The following is a 24960-nucleotide window of genomic DNA, read 5'->3' on the forward strand; positions in this document are numbered from 1 at the left end:
ATCTGATTAATCGTTTCATCTCTACAACATACTCGTTTTATTTAGAAAAAAAACTATTTTTTATTTTAAATGTACTTGATATTTTCAATAATGCATGTGTCAAAAATAAAGCAATGATTTTAGAAAGATCTTCCATATTATGCAAACATGGAAAATCTGGGCATTTTCACAAATTTTATACCTTTCGTCTAAAATTGAGACGACAACTTTTAAGCCTTTTATAGACCTTGCAATAGCCCAGCACTTTATATTGGTCTTAATGCATAAAAACCCAATAAAATCGAATAAAGTTTGCAGCTGCAATGTGACGAGATGTAACAAAGGTCAGGGATTTACTTTTACTCCCTACTTTGCATTGGACAACCACATGAAATCCAGATAAAATACATCGAGGTTTGTGGTTGTAACACAAGGTTTCAATTTCTTCTGCACTAGGAAATATTAAATCCCTCCTAATATTTTGTGATAGTTTATGAGATCTAAACCAATTTTGTTTATTTATTTGTCATTATAGCAGAAGAAACACAATAAAAAACACACCAAGTAACAGCTTAGTTTCAAAAAGCCTCATTAAATTGGACTACACACTCTGAGGAGGAGTTCTCCCAAGCAGAGGAAGTTTCAGGCTTTGGAGCGTCACGCTTTGATCCGCGGAGCCGGAGCGTGAGCGGTGTGTGACAGAGACGAAGAAGCCAGCTGAACTAATTCTCTTCGCAGAGACAGGGCTGTTTGAGATTCCTTCAGAGGAGGCCGTTTGAGTCAGCTGCCGTGTCCGAGCGCATCCTGAGTGATCGGGGCAGCTATGACACGCCGGCATTCATCTCTGTCAGGCGGAATGGAAGCAGGCAGGCGCTGTGCGGCTCCCTGACCAATAAGAGGTGGATGGAGTTCAGGGTCGAGTGCAGATAATGTTACAGGGGAACTGCGATGCAAAATTCACATTTTGAATGTTTTCCAGCTTCCATTTGGGTCTCAAATCAGCTTAAATGTTTTATACTTACTAACAGAATAAAACATGGAGAACCAACATTTAGCTTCATCAGGACAAGAATCCAGAGAAACACTCACTAGTTCATACATACTACTTATTCTTATTAAACATGGGGAACCAATATTTAGTTCAATACTTTTACCTTTTTGTCTTTTTTTGGTTTGTTGTTTTGTTTGGATTTCCTTCCAACTCATGTAAAGCACCTTGAACTGCCTTGTTGCTGAAAATGTGCTATAAAAATAAAATTACCTTACCTTTGGCAATAAGCTAATGTTTTTTGGTGTCTGGAAAATGAGCCATTTCAAAACCCTCGTGAATGTAACATCACAAATAAGCAGGCATTGCCCGTCACCAAGTAAACTCAGTAAAGCCCAGCCCGTTACCTAGCTACCCCAGGAGAGTTCCACCCATCACCTAGCAACCAAAGCAGCTCCAGCACATTTGGTCAGCTGGTTTCACTGCTATGCAATGGCTGCTGGAAAAAAACTAGGGTTTTACCATTCAGAAAACACTTGCTGCATGCTTGTTGATTGTGCAGGAGGCCCAACTTCTGCTTTTCACAGATTAAGGAGCAGTCTGCTGTTACCTAGCAATCCAAGCAGAGGTCCAACACATTTGATCACCTGGATTTACCACTGAATGAGCTGTACAATGGCTGCAGGTAAACACAAATGTTTTCTTGTTGACTTAACATCCAGAAACTACTCGCTGCATTCTTGTTGGTTGCACAGCAGGCTCTACTTCTACTCTTCAATGTTGTACCGTTGTATAATTGCACATCTGTTTGCAGCCATTTTCACGTGCGAGTATAAACGTTGAGTTGGAGAGCGCGGCCAGCAGAAGCTTATTTGGATTTAAAGTGGCATCTAAGAACCATTTATGAATCAATTTAAATTATTTAGGTAAACCACATCTACTAAAATGTGTTCCCCAAAACTCAGCTAACTTTAGGCTCATAAGATTTCTGTCAAATCTGCTTCATGACAGCAGGAACATGTTATCAAACGCTTCTGTCAGACTTAAGAAGAGAGTGACAGAAAGCGACACTCTACCCGAGCTGCAGCAGTGTTGTTTAAACTGATTAACTGTCCCGCTGTGTAAAGACACCTGCCGGGCGCATCCCGTCATCCATATTAATGCTCCTGGCAATCCAACGCCTGGAGAAAGTTACTTATCTGGGTGTGTCACTTCGACCCCTCTGAGAACCTCACTAACACACACACACTCACACACAGCAGAGCTATCAGCCTAATGGAAAAGTAAAAAGGCTGCTGTGGTTGACTGGAGCAGAGCAAACACAGAGACAGATAGGACAAGACAGGAGACTGGTGGAATACACACAGGATGTTCACACGGCCTCATCCAGTTTACTGAGCACACAGCCTGGATACACACAGAGGAAACAGCCATCATGCATCCACACATTGTGCTTTATAACTTCTGCATGTACAGGCTGGGTGTAATGTGAATGGAAAACATGTGAGGAAAACTGACTGAGTTATTAGGTAAGTTTGGGCTAAAACTAATCCAGTCTGAGTCAGGGAGGTCAAACTGAGAGGGTCGCTGCATCTGAATCACCTCAGGTGTTTCAGAAAAGGTTTCAAATACCAATTACCACCATCATTGATTAATCTGTCAGGTGGGAACTCAGTTAATCTGTGAAATGTCAGAAGAAGTTGCAGCTTTCAAGGTAATGTTCTCATTCATCAAAATGATCAGGATCAGGACTTTCTTGGCCAACACCAATTTAGTGATTTTTAAAAAAATCTTATAAAGTGCTTTTAATGCATTTAATTCACAGGACAAAGAAAAAATTAGATTTTTAACATCTGACCTGCAGATCAGAGCCAGCCAAAGTAAAATTGGCCACTTCTGATTAATTTGTGCATCCTTACTTTAAGCAGCAGGATAAATTAAGCAAGATAACAAATAAGTTTTACATTTATAAGTCTAAAATATTGAATAATTCCAATGGAGTTTTGTTCTTACTTAACATCCTACTAAATATTAAACTTTTTTTTCCCCTCAATCTGTTAATCAATCACATTTTACCAAACTCCCTTCATTGGCTCTGATCGGTGACCAATACCAAATACTGAAAAATCAAAAACATTTTCCTCCCAATTCATTAAATGCATTATAGACTGAAGAACTCCCACCGTTCTGGTCTCCTAACGATGAACCTCCAGCATTAGTAGATCATTTTATGACTTTTAGTCATAAAAGCGCGTAGCAGCAAACTTTTATGACTATTTGTGTTTTCATAACTTATAGTCTGGTAAACTTTGTTTGATTGGGAATCAAAATTGCAACATTTGTTACATTTTTTCAGCTGTGGTTTGCTTTCTCACCACACTGTCAACAATCCAAAAAGTTTTTTAAAAAACCTGTTACTCCCCTCACCTGTGGTGGCGCTGCAGCAAGAACCACTGAAGGAAGCAACACACAAACCTCTGAAGAAGACTTCATGAAATGTAAACAAAAATTGAGAATTTAGTAATGATTAATGGCTAACTGGAAAATACAGACAAAAAAACATACTCCGAGGAATAATTAAGCCAAAACTGTACAGAAAATATATTAATTTTGCATTTAATACATAAAAAAACATAGATATGTCCCAGAACGCAAGTGACATAGTTTTAGTTTCACCCAGTTCAAAATAAAACTGTGCAAAAAATAATAATAAATTAATCAACAGATTAATATTGAGTCAAGCAGAAAGGGTTGAGCTTTTCACAACTTGATGTCAGAAGTATTTTTTGGCTGCAGATAAATTATTTGTTTCAAATGATCAAGCATTCACTAAATGAATGTTGTGTTACTACATTTTAGGCAATAAAATGTTTATGTTCTTATTTAAAAGAAACTGATTTATTTGGATATTTAATGTATTTCTACTATGGTATAAAAAATGGTGGTTAAATGAAAACTGTGCCGTACATCTAGTTTTTAATTCAATTAATCAATTAATCGTCTAATTGATTACTGATCTACATCTGCAGATTAGTAATCAATTTAAACTTGTCATATTTTTCAGAATCGGCATCCTAGGATTTAAATAGTTTATTATTTACATCTATAAATGTTTTTCTAATATTGTAATTTATAAAGTCTTATGGTGTCAAATGGAAAATTCGAAGAATGTGCTCATTTCTGTCTGATTAATCGTCAGAATAATCGATTCAGCATTCAAATATCCGGAACAGTGGGCTTAGAGATGTTTGTTTTCATTTAATTATATATTAAAAGGCCACTTTGTGAGAGCGTGTGGCATGTCAGTGATTTGAAGCAGCGTTAATCTGCACACTTCCTGATCTTTGCTCATTGCTCAGAAGGCAGCAGCGGCAGCTTGTGCTGACGTGCTCTATAGGCTTAAACACCCCCGGTTTCGAGAGCCAGGCCGGGAACATTCATATTGATAACCACTGCTCTGCATGCGTGCACACGTATTGTGTTCATAAAGACCAAAATAAAGAAAGAAGCAGAGAAAAGCTGCTGATGGGGGAAGCTTTTCTCTGGCAGCCGCTTGACGGCGACCACCGGCACCGGGTAGGGGGCTTCGTGCACGCCGGACCAGCCACCCTGTCCACACGCATCTCCACCAAATCAATGCCTGCCCACTGATAGTAGTAGGCCTTTTATCAGACGGCTCACATCCACAGACAAAAACAGAGGGAGAACAGCCACAAATCACGCCGTGGACGCCGTGGCTTTGTCCCAGAGGGATCATCCATCCGGGCGCCGGCTGGGGCGGACCGTGCCGCCAGAAAAAGCAGTCGAGGAACGGAAACCCTACCTTCCGACTCATCGCTGTCCCCGAGTAGAAGTAGTAGGCTATTCCCAGCACCCATAGCACCGCAAAACACAGCAACACCCTGGATTTCCTCCGCATGGCTGAGAGCTTCGCGTCGCTGTTCTCCGGTTTGCGTGTTCCGCGACTCCCCCCGAGAAGCTGAGCACTGTGTCCGGTGCGGAGCGCTTCGCTTCGCCGTGCGGCTTCGGCAGCCTTCGTTCAGTCGGTGAGGGGGAGCGGAGAGAGCAGGAAGCAGCGAGCCAACATCGGCGGGGTTAGAGGGCAAAGGCTAAGCGACTCTAATCCAATCAAACACCGGCTCAGGCAGCGCTGGAGGAGGGCTGGGGGTCGGCGGCGAGTCGAGCCTGCGGTTCCGTACCGGAGGCGGGTGGAGAAAGTCCCGATTGGGAAGCGAATTGTTAGAAAGGTTCAGATGTGGCTGAAGGAGCACCGAGGGGGAAATATATCACATTGTTTCAGTTTCCATGTGCGGCCGATAGGGGCGCTAGAGACACTTTAAACCGGGCTAAAAGCAACAAACAAAGATGAAAGCAAAAAAGAACCTCCGATGAACCTAAAGCTGCTTATTATCATTGACTATTGAAGATTATTATTATTATTAGTGATGATAATAATATATTTTGTATAATAATATATTTTGTATATTGTATAATTATTAATAATTTCAATAATTAAAGCTAATAATTGTAATAATCATAACTGTATAATGAAAATAAATATAACTCTTATTTTAATCATATAATAATAAATGTAATAAAATTATTGGTATTATATTCTAATTTTATTAACTATTTAATCGTAGATAGATTATTATATAATAATCTATCTACGATTAAATAGTTATAATAGATTATTATATAATAATCTATCTACGATTAAATAGTTAATAAAATGTCAGAAATGTATAACATAATACATTTGTGATTATTAAAATTATTAGGTTTAATATTTTTTTAAAGTAAAACAAAATGTAGAAATGTAGAGTTTTATATTATTATTATTATAAAAAGGGGCAGTTATTGGACGATAAAAGAGACAAAATTACTTTAGTTGATCAATTCTCAGAGCTGCATGTTGATAATAGTATCAAAAATATACATACATTAAATATTTATACATATGTGTACATATAATACTGCATTCCTTTAAATCAAGGCTAAAACCCACCTGTTTAGTTGCTTTCGACCCATAACCACTGGAACATTAACCCACATATTTGATATTTATTGATGATTCTGATGATGCTACTCATCAAACTTTAATATTTGTTATTGGTTTCTCGATTAGTGACTGTATGTTGTTCTTATGACTTTTTATTTGTGTGTTTTTATGATTTAAAGTACTTTTAATCTTGATGACATTTAAATTTCCACTCTATTTCTTTTCTTTGTACAAATATGACCAAATGTGTGACTTCAGTATTGTTAAGACACAGAGAACATTAGGCAGATCATATGCAGATTGATGATGTCGGGAAATCATTTTTTGAAACACTGAATATTCAGTGAGAAATTCTCTGCTTTGTCAATCTGGCAGTGTTGAATCTTTCAAAGTTCAATTGTTTTTCCAGAAAGGTGTCAAAATATAGCACTTTTCACATGTAGTCATATTCTAAAATAACCTGAATTTACTGAATAATGTTCAAAATATTAATACAAATACACAGTATATTAGTAAAAGTAATCATGTAGAGTTTTAGTTGGCCAGAAATAATCATACAGGGTAAATATAAAATGACAAATGGTTGTAATAACTGTTTATATTGAAGTGAGAGTGAAATATTAGTTCAGTAATAGATCATGTGTCACAAATACTTAGTCAAGATGCAGGAAAACAAAACTTTGGTTTGTTCAAACATCTGATGGATCGTAAAACCTGCTGTTTCTCGTAAAAAGGAGGAATTTCTCTTTGGACTGTGGGCTAATCTCAGGACATGATTAGTCAGTGGATGAGTCAAGAGTTGGAAATTTTCAGTTCAGCGGCTCACTCCCGGGTTCAAGGCAAACGTGGCACGCAGAGAAACTTTATAATCAGCCTGTTAAACTTTACAGATATGAAAAAATGCTGCAGAGGCACAAGTCTGTTGCTTTTATTATGTCCAACTCTAAAGGTTAAATCAGAAAACAAGCACAGCTCAGATAAAAACCCATTTAACAGAAATATTTCTGTGATGTAAAGACATGTTTGGCACGTTAACTTCAATATATTGCCTCCAGAGTTTTTTTTTTTTAAATGGCTCACTACCCAGGGCGCTATTGTCTTGGGGGTTTGCATGTTAACTTGCTTTTCTATTCCTAATCACAGATTACAGTCAACAGGAAGCGTATTTACTCTTTATTCTGCAGAGTGTAAACACTAACCCGTTAGCTAACTGAGCTAGCATCATACTCAAGATTTCTTTTATTTTAGTCTTTACTGAGTTTGATCAGCTCTGGTTCAAAATCTAATTTAAACTGGATTATTCTATGCTAAATATAAAACACTGACATTTACAGAATAAAACCCTTGTTCCTTAAAAAAAACAAACACACACACAAAGAATATATTTGAGAGGCTTCATGGATGCAAAGCAGGACCAAATAGCGGAGAGGGAAAGAGGAAGTTCATATTATATCTCCCATCAATCATACTCATCTTAAAGGGGAGTGGCCAAAGCAAATGAGGTGGATCAGCAGTGCTTACCAACAACTGACGGTGTCATCCAGAACGTGGACATCGTCCCTGCTGCTTGGAAACTGAGCTGCTAGTTGCTTATGACAGTCTTCAGTCAGAGGATCTCTTCAGACTGTTGCTAGACTGACTGCTACAGGAGATCCTTTAGGAGAAATCAAGTATTTTTGATATGGCTAAATTATTTTGGTCTGATTAAAGAGTCCCACTGTTAAGGCCCTGGACCTTGTGAGCTGTGTTTCAGGTGCTTTTGTCTGTCCTTGTGCTCCTCCCCTTTGCAGGTGTTGCTGGTCCGTTGATTTGGAGCGCAGAGTGTTTAAACCCGGCCATCTCCGTCTTCCGGGTCGCCTTCGGCGTCCACTCTGCCAGGCCTCAGCTCCCCTCCTTTTGCACATTTGAGTTTGTCTTTGTTTTTGCACTTCAACACTTCCATATGCATTCATACAATGACGCATCCAGGCATTTGCTTTACACCACTGACCTTGACTTCCACAATCCATTGTAGTTTTTGTTAATAAATATTCCTTTTTCTGCGCTTTAACCACTGCATGGCCTCCCGTTTTGTTATGACCTTGAGCCAGTCGTAACACCCACCAGCAGAGTTTGGATTTGAAAACCTTTTTGAAAACTCAGATTCTTAGTCCTTTTGTTTTATTTTGAAAGGCCTCATTGTGAACCCAGTACTTTGAACAGTAAATCAAATTAGGAGAGGCTCATCAAGGGCAGCATTCAAACAAGAACTGCCTCTGAAAGCGTCAGTCTGCTGCTGGGTTACCATACTCAAAAAAAAAAAAAAAAAAAACATGTACTCCTTTTCCAGAAAATAAATCAGAAACTGCAGATGCTGAAAATGATTTGTGATAATGAAACTGTGAATTTAAATCATGATGTGCAATGATTGATTCAAAGCGTATAAAAGCTCCTGTGTCTCAGTAACAGTACAAAGACAACTTAAAAAGTCTGAAATCCCTGAAATTTTATACATTTAGTAAATTAATAGTTTCTTATTAAACAGCCACATCACTGTGTCTCTAATTTAATTATTTTTGTGTCATTTGAGTCTAAAGAATAATTAGTTACTTCAGTAATTCATTTGCCAACCTAAGAAAAAAGTCTTAATTCTCCTAAATAAAAATACAGTAATTTTTACATAATTTAAGATAATATTATTAAACAGCGCTGCCAGAAAGTATATTTCAAATATGTCACTTCAATATTCCAGACAAATAAGCAAATTTTAATTGTTAAGCTATGGAGATGCACAAAGAAATGTTCAGATGCTTTTACTTAAAAGTGTTAAATCAGGAAGTATGATTAAATCTTTGTTTTTGTAAACAAATTACTGTCCGATTCAAGAAGTCACTTGAACAGAACCTGTCCGACAACACGAAGTAGGACAAATTATTTTAAAATTAACACATAAACCTTCACAAGACTGAAGGGAAATGTTCTGCCTATTCTTCAAGAATATGGAGGGAGGCAAAGCACACCAGCAAGTTCACATCTAAATGGTTTAGAAAAGGTTTTGGACTGGCCTAGTCAAAGTCCAGACTTATATCTGATTGAGATGTTTACCTTGTCAGGTAACTAATGATTGAAAACCTTCCACTGTGGCTGAATTAAGACAATTCTGCAAAAAAAGTCAAAAGTGATGCAAATATCAAACACAGCCAAGCTGTCAAAACCAATTAGGTTTAAAGTTAAATTATTTCTCTTTATAAATTATTTGGTCACCTGAAAATTGAATTTTATAGTTAATCAGATTGTTCTCATCTAATATTAACATTTGTTTGATGAGCTGAGAGGTTTGATCAAACAAACCAAAAAACATCACAAACAGAAGAAGCTTTCCGGTGCAGAAAGCAAAACATCTCAGAAATGTTTTCATAAATTTATATTTGCATTGAATATAAAACCTTATAAACACAGATTTATAAAACTCATGATAGGAAAGAAAACTTAAGCAGTTGATTTTCAGCTAAAGTCTTTGCTGATCATGGTCAGGTAGGGTCCGGTTGTTCTGGATCAGACGGTGTACTTGTCCTCTCCTTGCCTCTGTGTTTTGTGGTAGTGGGTGTAGTTGCTGTAAAGCTCGTTGAACACCTCTCTGACGCCGGCGCTCAGCCCGGCTCTCAGGAACTTGATGTCCGTCTCCAGGCACAGGTCCAGGACGCAGTAGACGCCCTCAGTCAGGTGGAGCTTCACGTCCGGCCGCAGGGTGACCTGCAGAGGCAGAAGATACGCAGATGAAAGGAAAAGAAGAGACGGAGGAGGAGATAATGAGGCACAGAGAGGTTTCCGCTTCATAAATCAGACATTTTACTCACTTTATGAAGCTTAACTTTGGCTATAATAAGATTCTTACTGCCTGCTTTCACATTTCCTTACAGAAACACTTTAATAGTCTCATTTTCATGGTCTTGCTGATTTATTCATATTTCCTCAATATTTTGAGATTACATCAAACCTTTACATAGTCTACGGCAGACAAACATAAATTAATGTTACTTTGTACTTATTCTGCAACTAAGGATTACCAATTACTCAATTATTCTGACAATTAATCGATTAATCAGCTAAAATAATAGGCATATTCTACATGTTTTTCATTTGACCACTTCAGTCTTTTTACAAAATGTTAGAAATATATCAAGAGATAGAAATTAACAAATAATTCAATACATTTTTAAATAAGAAACTAAACATTTTATTCCCTAAAATGCAATAAGACAGCATTATATTACTGAATTTGAACCAGGCGAAGCTGAAACTACACAACTTGAAGAGTTTTGGGTAAAACATATTTACAGACAAAAGTTTTGGATGAATTACTGATCTGAATATGTTGGGTTTTTAAGTAAATGTCTTTTTTTTAGTTTATCCTCTGGTTACTGATTAATCGACTGCTAAATTAGTTGATTATCTAAATATTTGATTTCAAACAATCAATCAAGTTTCAGCACCAAGATGTTTTACACAATAAAAACAAAAAAGTACAAAATTATAAAGAAAACATCGTACAGTCAGCAACTGAACAAACGTTTTGATGAGAGCCACCACCAAAATCATTCACCTCAAATAAGTTGGTCGATGTTTGTTTTATTATGGTTCAAAAGTAACTCTAGACTGGTGAGTTTTTGGTCTAGATTAAAGGAACTCAGTGTTTCGACTGTTCTGCAGTTTTCTGGAAGTTTGTTCCAGATTTGTGGTGCATAGAAGCTGAATGCTTCTTCTCCTCGTTTGGTTCTGGTTCTGGTTCTGGGGATGCAGAGCACATTGTAAAAATACAAAATCTTACCAAGTAATTCTAGTCTAGTTTCTACTCTTAGTACACTTAAAATAAGAGAAATGAACTTACAAGTATATTTTCAACAGGAGTTTGTTTTGGGTTAATTACTCCTTAATATTGGTGAAAAATCACCAGCTCAGTTGGCAATAAGGGGAAAATGTGTTGTGATAAGTGAAACAATCTGCCAACTGAAGCAGTATTTTCTATTAATATTAGGGGATTATTGACTTAAAATAAGCTCCAATATCCTGCTGAATATTTACTTGCAGGTTAGTTTTTCTTATTTCAAGTGTACTAAGATATTTGCACTAAAAACCAGATCAGAAACATTTGGAAAAATTTTGTGTTTTTGCAGTGCAAACTAGAACCGAGTCCTGTACTCTTATATTTACAAACCTGCAGCACTGAAGCTGGAGCTTTGTGTTTAGAGACACATTATGTTTATTAAAGTGAATATTCTGATCCACAGGAGGTTGAGCTGCAGGTCAACATGTGAGACAAAAGCAAGAAAAGCAGACAGAGCGAGCTTTTCTTTCTGCAACAACAGGTAAACACGCCCCGGTCGAACAACAATCATCGTGATCGGTGAACCCTAACCAGCGAGGCAGCAGGACATTTAATAGCTTATTCATCTCAGATACATTACACTCATCGGGGGTTCAGGTGGCGTCCGCCGTGACGCGGTCCGCGCCGCAGACGTGTGTGAGACCCGGCGGCCGCTCGGAGCCGCCCGTGCTAAGTGATTTAAACAGCAAGGCTCCCATTATGAGGAACACAACCTGTTATGTGTCACCACAAGCAGCGGCTGATGAAATGTGATGAGGAGTTCAGGGAATCTCCAAATGCATCATTATGTTATTACACCGGTGTCAACTTCTCACCCGTCTGACTCACTAATGTGTTTCCTGGTGCTTGTGCATTTATGTTTTATGATAACTGAGCTTTTCTAAGTGAAAAAGAAAATTGCATAATACTGAAAAGTGTTTGATTTCTTCCTGTCTTGGATAAAAAAAATAAGCTAAAACTAGGCTAAATATGCAAACAGCATCGTTTAAAGGCTGTTTTTATTAAAGAAGGCAGGTTAATAACTACAATAAATCAACGTTAAAGAGGTTAAAGTCAGGATCTTTCAGTAAAAAAATGCATAAGTGTATTTCTTGTATGTAAAAATTTAAAATAAAATCTGCTGCAAACATTAAGTGACAAGAAGACTATTAATCCGTCAACTTTTGATAAGAATAGGTTGCTCTGGATTTTATTCCCATCAGAATAAAGTTGGCATTTATGTGTAAAAGAAAAGAAGAAAACGATGTTTAATTTTTGTTCTGTTTAGTTTTGCGGTACTTTGTGTCGAGCTATCGATTAAAATACAGTCCATATGGTTGTAATGTGACAAACTGCGAAAAGATAAAGTGGATATAAATACATTCCTGCAGTTTGCAGTTTATTTTAATTTATTGTACAGACTTTGTTTTCTCATTTTGTGCATTTTTCCTTTAAATCAACCTACTCAGCTGCACATTTCTTCTGTAAATAACTGTACATGTTGTTAATTTGCCGTTGCTGTACGTTTTCTTATTCCTATTTTTAAGTTTTTATGTCCATCTGTGTATTTTTTTTACCTTTGTGTGAATCCACTGGCTTCGACATAATGCTGAATTTCCCACTGCGGGAAAATACAGAACTTTACTTTTCTGTTCTATTATATGACTCAAATATTAAGATGTTGATGACTAAATCTGAAGGCATTTTTGTCTGAAAAAATATATTTAAAATCTAATGTGGAATATTTTTTAGATATTTCTAAACAAGTCTGTTGTTGTCAACTTTACTATGAAACTCACTGACTATTTACTCTTTTGTGGTTTTACTGTTTTCAGATGAAAAACCCCTACGTTTAGTTTAATTAAGGGGAACAGGATTAACATAAAGACTACAGAATGACTGTACTGGGATTTGATTTTAAAAACAGATCATTAAATTTCCTCTAACTTACATAGAACATATTATGTTTTTAATGCACCAGCTAAATCTTTCCCTACTTGTTGAAACGAATTGGTTAAAGACTCCCCAACACCTCCATGTTCCAGTTTTCTCCTGTCTGACAGAAACTCCTCATAATGCGCTGATGTGTTTCTGGGCTGGAAACTGCTGATTCAGGCGTCACGTTAAACGCAGCCTGGCAGCAGACGGCAGCCGCACTCTGAGGCCAGACGTGACTCACCGGACTGAGGGAACATCCAGCCTCAAACTTCGCTCCTGCTCACAATGTAGCAGTAATCCTGGGCCCACTCAGTGGCTTGTGTCAACATCTACAATTTTGGCTACTGAGAATATTTCCCCTCTTCCTCAGAGCGTCAGCGTCTCAGTTATTCAACTTGGAGGGAACAGATCAGCTGAGATCCTGCTGTCCAGACTCCAACATCTGCTAAAACTCATAACGGATAACTCAGCGCTGGCTTGGTACTGTATTATTAAAGGGGATCTATTATGCAAAATTCACATTTTGCACGTTTTTGTGCTTCCATTTGGGTCTCAGCTGCTTCTGAAAACACTTAAAAAACACACAGCTATTATTTGTCAGTAGGTTCATGTTCTTTTGTGTCTGAAAAAGGACCCATATAAGAAAATTGAACGTAACGTCACAAATTAGCAGGCACTGTCGTGCACCAAGTAATTCCATCAAAGCCCAGTCTGTTACCTAGCAACCCCAGTGTAGTTCCGCCCGTCACCTAGCAACCAAAGCAGCTCCGGCACGTTTGGTTATTTACCGCTGAATGTGCAATACAACGGCTGCTGGAAAAGACAAGGGTTTTGCCATTCAGAAACCTCTTGCTACATTCTTGTTTATTGCGCAGGAGGCCCCACTTCTGCTTTTCAAAGATCGAGGGGCACTCTACTGTTACCTAGTAATCCAAATGGAGCTCCAGCACGTTTGGTCAGTTAGTTTTACCGCTGTAGTCGCTGTACAATGGCTGCTGGAGAAGACAAGTGTTTTGTTGTTGACTTAACAATCAGAAATCACATTCTGGTTGGTTGTGCAGGAGGCTCCACTTCTGCTTTTCAAAGATGTAACGTTGTACAATTGCACATCCGTTTTGCAGCTACTTTCACGTCCGAGTGTAAACGTTGAGGTGGGGGACGTGGCCAGCAGCAGCTTCCTTGGTTTCAAAAGATATTTAATTTTCTCTTTTATTCTATGACTCAGATGTTGAAGATGTTGACAGAAGTTTCAAGAATTTGCTGTTTTGCTACAGGTTAGAGTTAAAACATCTCATTCTGAAAGGAGCTCAAAATAGGCAGAACAAAATCTCATTATCCAAAAAGGATTTTGTGATTTGTTCTAGACGTCAGACGTATCCTGACCTGTTCAGAGATCACCAGATGTATGCGTGTAGCTACTGAACTGTTACTACATTATCAAAATAGAGATAAATATCAAGTAAATCCTGTTTAGAGACAGAGAAGATGTTGTTCTGTGTTGAGTGAATACCTTCTGCAGCTCTGTGACATACTGAGCCACCATGAAAGCTGGCAATGCAGTGAAGCTTTCAGGTGTGGCAGCAATGTGAGAGAACATCCTCTCTGTCAGCCTGGAGCACTGCAGATACACGTCAACGTCCGCGCCTGCAGAAAAACAAACGTTCATTTTCTAACTGGGCTGAGTGACATGAAACTTGTATTTTTAGCTAAAGCAACTGAGAAATCAGGTTTCAGAGGATTCCTCTTCCTAAAGTCAAAGCCACTTTTCCCACAGCAAAATTCAAGCATTTTCAAGGTAAGTTTTAAAACTTCTCCAGCACCAAACTTTATAAAAATAATACAAATGGTCAGAAAACTATTATATGATGTCATGTAATAGTCATTAATAATGTTTTGTGAGCATATTCTACAGCAGGGAGAAGATAAACTGAAATATAAAATTTTTTATGTTTTGAAATGCGTTTCTCACACCCTAAAGACCTGACTGATCAGTGAAACACTAATTTAACAAAATCACCTAATTTCAATAGCATAATACAAAATATAAAATATTAGCCAACATTTATTTCAATCACACAGATCTTGATCACATACAAAACAAAATTACAATAAAAATCTCTTAAAAAATGTTCTCACCATGTTTTCTGGCATTTAATAAATAGAAATAATTTTGATAATTCAAACTAAGTTAAAACAAAAAACATTAAATCTAGTTTAATTTCAGGCAGTGAGAAAAAAAATTAAGTTTTATTATTAAATGTAAATGTTTTCCAGATTTAGGTTTTTAATGAAGAGTTTGAAAGCAGTGTATTATAAAACTGAGCATTTTGAATATGCAGAAATCAAACACTTTTCAAACCTTGAAAACACTTGACTGAAATCCAAGCATTTTCAAGGATTTCAAGCACCTGAATTGCACCAATCTTGTAAAGTAGGTCCTTTAATGTTTAAAATCACAGTGAAAGACTCAAACACAGCTGGTTAAATCATGAAATCTTCAAAAATAAAAGATTAGAAGACACTTTCTCAATGTTTCATTCCGACTTGTGCATACAAAAAAACGGTACGTCTGCGACTAACGAGAGATTTCTCTTAAAATAAAGAGGCAGCAGCTCAGCGGTAAGTGCATGAACAGAAAACCACAGGCCAGACCAGGACTGTGTGAGTAATTCACTGGCAGCTCGCTTTTTTCAAATCAAAAGAAACAATTTCACCTTGAAGCCTTGACGACATGATTTACCTCAGCAGCTAACAGCTTTTCATCAAACTCTCAAGTGAAAATGCCTGAATTAGTGTTTGGATAAATCATGTTCAAGCAGCAGCTGAACATTACGCTGTGCAGGAATAACATCACATCATTTCACTGTAATCAGTTACAGAGGTACATATAAATTAATTTATGAACTTCAATTGATAAAATAGGACCAGAAAATGCATGGATGGATGATCTGAAAAGTGTGGCCTTTAAGTTATTTCTATGATTCTTCTTCTTCTTGCCTGACTTGTCAGTCAGACCACTGGTGGTCCGTGGGCGCCCCCGGTGGTTTGTGAGGTACTGCATGTAAACAACCATTTATTTGCCTGATGTTAGCTCAAAGTGCTACACTGCAGCTAGCTTACCAAAGGACAGTGTTTAAAAATAATAATGTATAAATGCCTTAAAACTAGGTCACAAAAAAGAAAGCCTGGAGATACAGGCGGAAAGTTTCTCAGGGTGAGTTGAAGAACTTTTATTTTTGAACATTATTACGATATGTAGCAGATCTCGGTCTGTCCCTGTGCTGAGTACCATCTGACAAGGGGTTGAGCAGCGCTGTGCCCCATGCTGACTAACTGCATCTGAACACCTAAAATAAAATTCACATTTTACACATTTTTATACTTCCATTTGGGTTTTTGTTGTTTCACAAAATAGCCTAAGCACTTTAAAACAAAACAAAACAAAACAAAACACCCAGATGTTTCTTGGCAGCAAATTAATGATTTTTGGTGTCTGGAAAACAAGCCATTCCAAAAACCTCCCGAATGTTAAGTCACAATCGATGGGGACTCCACTGCTACCTAGCAACCAAAGCAGAGCTCCAGCATGTTTAATGTACAATGGCTGCTGGAGAAGACAAGTGTTTTGTTGTTGACTTAACATTCAGAAACCACTTGCTGCTTTGTTGTTGGTTGTGCAGAAGGCTCCATTTATGCTTTTCAAAAAAGTACGGTTGTGTGCTACGCATGTGTTTGCAGCCATTTTCCCAGGAGTGTAAATGTTGAGTTGGGGGTCATGATCCCCGCAGCAGCTTGTCTGGATTTAGAGTGACAAGAGGCCCTAAAACAGCTCAAAATGGGAAGAACTGATCAGACTAAAATCTCATTATCTAAGAATGCTTTTGTGTAAAAAATGTAATGAACATGTTTTGTTTAAGCTATAGACCTATCCTAACCTGTTCAATAAAGCGCAATAGGTCGCCTTTAATGTCCCCTGCGTTTGAAAGGCGATGTGTGAGTAACATCGGGTTCAGGTACCTGCATCGGCGTCTCCTCTCTGCCGACCTTCCTGCATGATCGACGACACCAGCCGATAGAAGACATTCAGGAAGGATGGACCAGCCCTGGAAATCACCTGAAGACACACAAGTTTCATACTGCAATCATTTACTGCATCTAGGACTGTCCCAATAAATCAATTAATCACATCATAAATTAAAACAAGCTCAATAATTCCAATTTGCATGATTTGTCGTTTCTCTTTTTGCAGCATCCAGTATTTCAAACCAAAAACTGGATGACAAAAGTCGTCAGTCTGGTGCTTCGGTCTCAATTATCACCTCTTTTTGAAGGATAAGTTTGTTTACACAAACTTCAGAGTTCACTTTTATTTGTTGTTTCTGTTTTTTTTTATTTAAAATGTCTCTCAGTTCCACTGTTGAATGTCCATTAAAATTTAAAGTTTATTGATCTTTGAGAATGTTAGAATGTGTCATTATGCTGTTAACTTTACATTACTTGAAAATGGTCTCAAAACAACAACAGGGTTCCCCCAGAAAACTTACTAAGCCCAATGCTTGGGACATTCATCCAACGGCCCGTTGTGTTTTTGAGTTAAAAAATGTTTCAAGTTAACAGGAAATTTGAAAATATCACTTGATAATTATGCATTATTGGAAGACTGGAGGATTAATACCTAAACACCAACAATAAAGTCTTAAAAAAGGCAATGTTTAAAAAAACACTAAAATAAACAAACAATGTTAAGCCTGGAGGGGACACAAGTAAAGCCTGGAGGCCCGCCAGGCTTATAATACACTGTGGGAATATTACTGTTTATTGCAATAACCTCAGGAACAATTTATCATCCAGTACAATGCGTTATCATGACAAGTCTTTGTTAGTGGTAATGCTTTTCTCCTCTTTAGTTAAAGACCATCACAATTTAACAAAGAGCTAAACAGATATTGATAATATTTGCAGGATTTTGTAGAAGTGATGGAAAAATATTCATGTGAACAAATCCTTGTTAGCTTGTAAACCAGGACTAAACATAAAAAAATAGACGACGAAATACTTCGACAGGTATTTTTACTTAACGTTATGATGTGAGAGTGTCCTGCCGGCCCAAACCGAGCTGTAAGCTCGTTCCTTCTGTGACAGATGGAGGTAAAGAGCAACAGGAAGAATATAAACGAGGCCGGGATGAAGTCACCGGCCCAGGTTGGAGCTCAGCACTGGTTTCCATTGACTTAAACATGCTTCATGCCAACCCACTAAAGTCTCCTCTCTCTACAACACACCCATACTTTGCATTTTGGACCAGACCCTGTTCTGTGTCCTGATCCAATCAAGCACTTTAACCCTTCATCTCCAGCTTCCTTCCTCATTTCCACATCTCTTGCTCTTTAAAAAACATTCTGCTTTCTTTTCTTCTCCTCTCCTTTTCTGGTGTATTTTCTCTTCGCAAACATCTGACAACACTTAACTGGTTCCTGGCCCATTTAATTCATAGCAGCTGCATAGTTTCAATTCTGTTCAGTTCTTGTTGTTGAAAAACTATTTCTAGAGTTAAAAAAAAGATAACCTATCAGCACAAAGACAACTAAATCTATTGTGTGTGGTTAAAATCTAAATGTTTCAGTTTAAGGGGAAAATGTTCTTTTTAACTGAGCCTTCGGGGCAAAATGCAAACTTGTAGAGGAGCTGAAAATGTGAACATCACAAGGTTTCCATGCTGGTGAAGTACAACTGTAGTGAGCTGCAATATCCTCTGGTTGGAAGTGAAATTCCTTAGTGGAGTGTCCTGAGAGTTCAGCGGCAACACGTAGCACATTTTCCTCATATTATAGATTCAAAGCACCTAAACTCACTTCCAACACACGAGAGCAAACGACTGGTTTCTTATGCAGAATGCAGCAATATGTATAGACGGAGTCGTAACATCAAGAACACAAACACAGACACTTTTAAGCTTATGCTAACGATTAATGTCTAAAAAAGAGAGATTTGTGACTCTGACCAGGTTCTGTCTCTAAGGAAAGGATAACGCCTCAGGGTTCGTAAACTTCAAGCATTTTCAAGGTATTTTTCCAACACCGCACAAGAAAGCAATATTAATTAATTAAAAACAGAGTTTTAATTCACTGCTTACAATATAACTTACTACTGTTATTATTAGGGATGCACCAATTTATCGGCCAGCCAAAATCCTCCTCTGTCCTCTTCTGCTCTACACTGAGAGGTTTGACCGACCCACCAGGCCATGTCTGCATGTTTGGCGTTAACAACAGTCTCAGCGACTTTCTTGCTATATTTATCAACATTTCAGACAAAAACAAATTGGAATCGGCAGGTCAAGCTTTCTGAAGATCAATAATCGGCGATTGGCCTAAAAACTGCAATCGGTGCGCCTCTGGTTATCACTAATAACGTCTTTTGAAAGTTTTCCACATTCTGTAGTTAAAGTTAAAATATAACATTTTATGTTTTGAAAAGTCTCTCATAAACACACCCTGTTGACCTGAGTCAAAGAAAACACTGATTTAACTAAAAATCCCAAAACGTCAATAACGTTTAAAGCGTAAAATATAAGCCAGATTTTATTTAAAATAGAAAGACCATTAGGAATAATAAATATTTATTATATTGCAACAATCCAAACAAATCCTGTTAAGGTAACTTACCTTCTTGTTTAAATTAAATTAAATTAAATGCTTAAACATAATATACAAAGAAATTCACTAAAAAAAATCTCTAAAAAATGTTCTTGTTAAGTTTTCTGGGATTTAGCAAATCTAAATAATTTTGGTAATTCTAACTAACCTAAAACAAGAAAAGTTTGGTCTGCTTGAACCTTTAAGTTTATTATTATTTTTTCAATTTGAATTGAGAGAATAAATTACGGCCATCAATTTGACCTTTTTTATTCCTAAAGATTAAACGTTTCTTATAGCATCAGAGTTAAACTCCACCACAATCACGACCAAAGCTTTAAACATATATAAACTTTAAAAATCTAGATGCAGAAACTGATTAGTGCTTAGAAAGTGTAAGAACCACAAGTAGCAACTAAATTTGAACAATACATGTTTTCTTTCCTCTAACCTTTATGCCCTGCTGTAAGAGGAAGATGCTCAGCCTTGTTTCATGGCAACAACTTCATTAATGTTTGGAGGAAAGTCCAGCGCTATGGAAACTAATTTTAGAGGTGAGCTTTGTGTGTCATCTTGTTTATCTTCGTCACACAAAGTTACTCACACAGGTCTGTTCTACCTGCAGCATTTCTTCATCTGAAATTCTCTCCACATCAAAAATAAACGGGTTACTAATTGTTTCAGATCGTGCTCATAGTGCAGCGGGTTCAGTTTAACAGCACAATGTTTACTTAGGAACAAAGCAGCCCTGACTTGATTTGTGATTACTTTCAAACGCGGAAATTACCACAAGTTCCTGAGCATAGCATGCGGTGTAGGGCTGAAGTGATTAATTGTGATTAATCGATTATTCAAACAACCGATTTAGTAATGATTGTTAACTTGAGAATACAGATTCAAAAAAAGCCATTTGCTGAAAGAACAACACAATGAGAGGAGTAATTACTCTAAAATTGTATTTAAGATAAAATAACCTTCTTTGTCTGTAAATATGTTTTACTCAGAGTTCCTCAAGTGACAGATTTGGCTTCACCTGATTTAATTCTGCACAAAAAATCTATTACGCATCCAATTATTAGTTGGTTAATTAAAAAATAGTCAACAGACCAGCCCTGCTTTGTACTGATGTTCAGGTTGCTAGGCGATGGCCTGGGCTCTATTGTGATTGCTAGGTAACGGGCACCGCCTGCTGATTTCTACATTCTAGAGGTTTTTTTTTAAATGGTTCATTTTCCAGACACCAAAAATCTGACTGGATGGTTTTTTTTTCTCCTTTTTTTTTTTAGACGCAGTTGAGACTCAAAAGGAAGTATACAAATGTGCAAAATGTTAATTTAATAGCGCAAACAACTGCTTATTTCAAAGAAAGAACCACATGAACTGAGGTGGTAACGTCAGATCCAGATAACTAAGCTGTTTTCTCATTAAAATAACATTTTCTTGTAATTTTTCTGCTATTATGACAACTGTATTCTTGTAATTTAACAAAAATTCTCATAGCCTGACCCTCATATTCAGTCGTAGAACAGAAGGGATGAATGAAATAAAAGCCACTAATAAAAGCAAAACAAAAAGAAATCAGTCAAAATTAAAATCAAGAACCAGATCTGGTAAGAAAAAGATTTTACTATTAAGCCATATTGTCTAGATCTACTAGATAACTAGTTTTATTCTTTAAAGTCAATAAACACACAGAGTTTTGTGTCCGTCTACCTGGGGATGACATTTGATGATGGCGAACAGCGCTTCGTGGATGGCCAGGAACGCAGCGTGGTAAACGTTTGGGTTCAGGTGGTCGAGAGGCAGCGACTGCAGCGCTCCAAGAACCACCGTCACATGTTGGGGGTTGGCAATGCGTCCCTCGCCTTGGCACAACAGTGACGTCAGCGCCGTCACCGTGGGAACGGTGAAAGGACGGGTCAGAGCGAGGTCCTGGCTGGCTGATCTCACCAAGAACTGCAACACACAACGAGACGAGAACTGTAAATAAATAAATAAAAGAAAAATATTCAGCAGTTCAGGCTTCCTATTTACTTTATTTACACAGATTAGAAGGATTACACGATCCAACAGCACCAAAAAAAACATTAATAAAGACACTTAAATGCCATCTCTAAGTGATCTGTGTCTGTATTTCAGTAGAAAAGGTCAAGGAGTACACACACACACACACACACACACACACACACACACACACACACACACACACACACACAAAAACGTTTAGGTCATTAAGCTGCTGTGTCATTTAAAACTGTTTCTGCGTTTCCAGTACACAGACAGTAAAACTGCTGATCTGAGAGTCCTGCCAGTTATTTCCGTGGTGTCATACAAAGCTTTTCTGCGTGGTTTTACTTCTGTCTAAACCAAAAAAAAAGAACTAGGTCAGCAAGATTTTTAATCTTTTTTTCAGACTTCACCTTAAAAAAGTGCTTAAAAAAGCCTCATTTTACTGATTTTACACCAGATTTCTGAACTCATGACTGCATATTCCTGAGTGAGAAAGAAGTTTGAATAACTTCCTTCTAGTTCCTGTTAGAAGGACAGTATTTATTATTGAAACTGTCCCAACCACTGACAAAGAAGAAAAGATGGCCACCATTTTAATCTACCAATCTACCATTTGAAATAGGTCTCTTCAGGATGCCATTCACTTGAAGAAGTGTGATTTACTTCACAAAACTGCACACAATAGCTACGTTTAATAAAATTTTCTAAATTTACTCATATTTATTGATGTTCTAGTTGAATAACCTGGAGGAAAATAGTAAAAACAGCGAGACAACAATAAGAGGAAATCAAGATGGTGGTTAACATCAGTCCAGCAGCTTCTGCCCCACAGTTACAAACAACAACAGAAAAAGGGGGAGGAGCCTCAGTTACCGGTTGCTACGGTAACCACCAACTGCCAAGAGCAGCAACAGAACTTAAAGCACCAATAAATGTCTGGAGAAACAACTTAACTAAACAATGTAGATTCAAAGAATAAATAAACACATTTTGACAAACTTCACATTTATACATTTATAAAATAAAACCCTATTTAATATATATATTCTTATTTTGAATGTCTAACTTCTTAGCAACAGCATCTCTAAGGATATTAGCTAACTTTAAGTCTTAATACCTCATTAACATCATCCACACTGCAGAGTGTTTAGTCAACATGACCTGGTCATGTTTACATGTTTGTTGTCATGTTGGCCAGCCACTGGATCAGGTCCAGTCCTTTAAATACCTCAGCAAAGACCTGGAGAAGAGTCTCTCTTTGTCTTTTCTCAGAACCAGATCAACAAAAAGACTCAAATCACGTTCTGAGGAAACTAAACACGTTTGACTTCAGGTAAAGGACTTTAAAACAGCTCATGTATGAAATCCATCCTCATGCGCAACATCTCTTCCTGGTGCAGTTTCACTTCTTCTAGCCTCTAGTTACTCACCCATCTATGAAAAACGTTTAATTATTATAATGTCGTCTATTGGAAACCAACTGCAAATTAACCAATTTTCAACATAGTCTAGATGTATAGAAGGCACAGAAGAAATAAAAATACATATTAAAAAAATCTCATAAATATTCTCATTTTGAATGTCTAACTTCATAGGAACAGCATCTCTAAGGACACCTGTTATTTCAGAACAGGTTGATAGTTTTGTGTCGTTTTTGGATGATTTATATTTTCACTTTTGCTTCCTCTTCTTCTCCTCTAAAATCAGGCCAATCTGTTACTTTGCAACCTGAATATCTACTGAACCGTGATTTCAGGTTACTGTTACAGCCTTACTGTCTAATGTGACAACAGAGACAGTTTCATTTAAAAGACTTTGTATAAAGTTTGCTTTTCTGGCTTTTTGTGCACCAACGTTTAACATTTAATTTACACATTTAAATGTGTAAATTCCCATCTTCTTTGTCTTTGGTCACAACCTTCAGGTTTGGTTTTGGATGCTGTGGTTTTCTCACATGGCTAATGAATTATTCCTTCAGACTTTATGTGTTTTTTTTCCTACCACCATTGCAGAAATGATCTGCGGAGCAAAGAGCCACAGCGCTTTGGAGCAGGTCTCTGGCAGCTGACAGCTGGACAGCAGCTCAACGGTGATCACTGCTGACAGCACCTCCTGCAAAACAGAAGAAAAAAACACAGGGAAGAACTTGAGTTTTTGAATATTTGAGGAAAATTTTAGTGCATGGCATCTTCTACTCAAAATATGCTTTTGCATCCAAATACATAAAAACAAACGCTCCAACAGAGATCTCCAGGTTGAAAAATCTGAAACATTATTATTGTAAAGATTTCAAAGTAAATGTAAATTCTGAAATAATAGATTATGCCTGAAACCGTGACCAATTTATTGAAATAATCGTCAACTAATTTAGTAATCAATTGTTAACTGGAGTACACTAACTCAAAAAAAGGCCAATTACTGAAATAACAGCACATTCAGAGCAGTAATTAAGTTGAAAATGTACAAAAATACACATATATTTTGAATTTAAGATAAAAAAAAAACCCCAACTACTTTGTACATTTTATCCAAAACTTCTCAAGTGGGAAAGTTTTAGCTTCACCTGGCTCAAGTGCTGCTAATAAAATCTCATATAACATTTTGCTATCTAATTATCAATCGCTTAATCCAAAACATAATCAACAGGTCAGCTACACACTGTACTGATAAGTCAAGCAGAGTAGTTGAGATATTCACGTTGATTACATTTAAGAAGCTGTTCTGTTGTGCAATAATGACAGACTAATTTAAACCACGAATGTGTCGTATCTGTCCGTCTGCTCAGTCTCACCCTCCAGTTTCCTGCCCTCAGCTTGGCAACATCCAGGCCTTCTCTGATCATCAGCAGCAGCATGTTGAACTGACTGGTGGTGTTTTTCTCCACCAGGTGGCGCAACAGGTCCTGCACTTCTGGCTGCAGCTTACCAGCATCAGTAGACGACAGCCACGGAGCTGAAAACAAGTAAAAAGTCAATTATTTTCTACTTTTTTATAACCTTCTAGACATTTGAGTGGAATAAACTATTAACCTTGAAACTGACTGAATAGCAGTTGGGCCTGATTATCTGTAGGTTCCACTTGAAATAAAATACAAGGATAAAACTGGCTTCTGAGTTGTGAAAAATCTCTTGAACTTGTTAAAAAACAGAACCAGTCCCCTAGATTGAATTAAGATTATATTTATGTACTTGGGTATATTCAACTTGGTTGAAAATGTTAATCAAATTAGCAGTTTTAGGGCTTTGTTTGGCACATTAGATCCAGTTTAGGAAGCACAGGTTCTAAAGGGTCGTATGCTCCTGGACGGGTCTGCCTTACATTTTGTAATAATTTTCTGTTTCCCATATTATCCTGATCTCTTAAGAACATTTACCCCACAAAAACGGATGTACAAACACCAAACAGAACATTTTGTCCGTTGCAGATTTATGTTTCTGAATTTCCATTTTGCGATCATCAGGAAGTGATCGCCTGAACACTAGCCGTGGTTGATTAGCCATCTTAAACACCTGCACTTCTGATGATCTGTCAGAAAATGTATGTGCGTGGCCTTATTTTTATGTTA

General features: G+C 37.3%; 2 protein-coding genes across 3 annotated transcripts in view; both read right to left on the bottom strand.

Moving 5' to 3' along the window:
- The window catches only part of galnt2 (UDP-N-acetyl-alpha-D-galactosamine:polypeptide N-acetylgalactosaminyltransferase 2), a 70227-nt gene extending 64929 nt beyond the window's left edge, over nucleotides 1-5298 (bottom strand). Inside the window, exon 1 of the mRNA XM_007549756.2 lies at nucleotides 4791-5298. Within this exon, the coding sequence (XP_007549818.1) occupies nucleotides 4791-4886 (96 nt within the window). The 5' untranslated portion in view covers nucleotides 4887-5298. The remainder of the gene's footprint in view (nucleotides 1-4790) is intronic.
- A 4058-nt stretch (nucleotides 5299-9356) lies between these two features.
- Nucleotides 9357-24960, bottom strand: part of urb2 (URB2 ribosome biogenesis homolog) — a 30376-nt gene continuing 14772 nt past the window's right edge. For both annotated transcript variants that reach the window (XM_007549758.2, XM_007549759.2), the window contains exons 7-12: nucleotides 24187-24347; nucleotides 23397-23507; nucleotides 21099-21341; nucleotides 16768-16864; nucleotides 14261-14394; nucleotides 9357-9701 (exon numbers count right to left, since the gene is read on the bottom strand). In XM_007549758.2, coding sequence (XP_007549820.1) covers nucleotides 9504-9701; nucleotides 14261-14394; nucleotides 16768-16864; nucleotides 21099-21341; nucleotides 23397-23507; nucleotides 24187-24347 — 944 coding nt within the window. In that variant the 3' untranslated portion in view covers nucleotides 9357-9503. The remainder of the gene's footprint in view (nucleotides 9702-14260; nucleotides 14395-16767; nucleotides 16865-21098; nucleotides 21342-23396; nucleotides 23508-24186; nucleotides 24348-24960) is intronic.

The sequence above is a fragment of the Poecilia formosa genome, unplaced genomic scaffold (assembly GCF_000485575.1).
Source record: "Poecilia formosa unplaced genomic scaffold, Poecilia_formosa-5.1.2 Scaffold33, whole genome shotgun sequence".
NCBI classification, from domain to species: Eukaryota; Metazoa; Chordata; class Actinopteri; order Cyprinodontiformes; family Poeciliidae; genus Poecilia; species Poecilia formosa.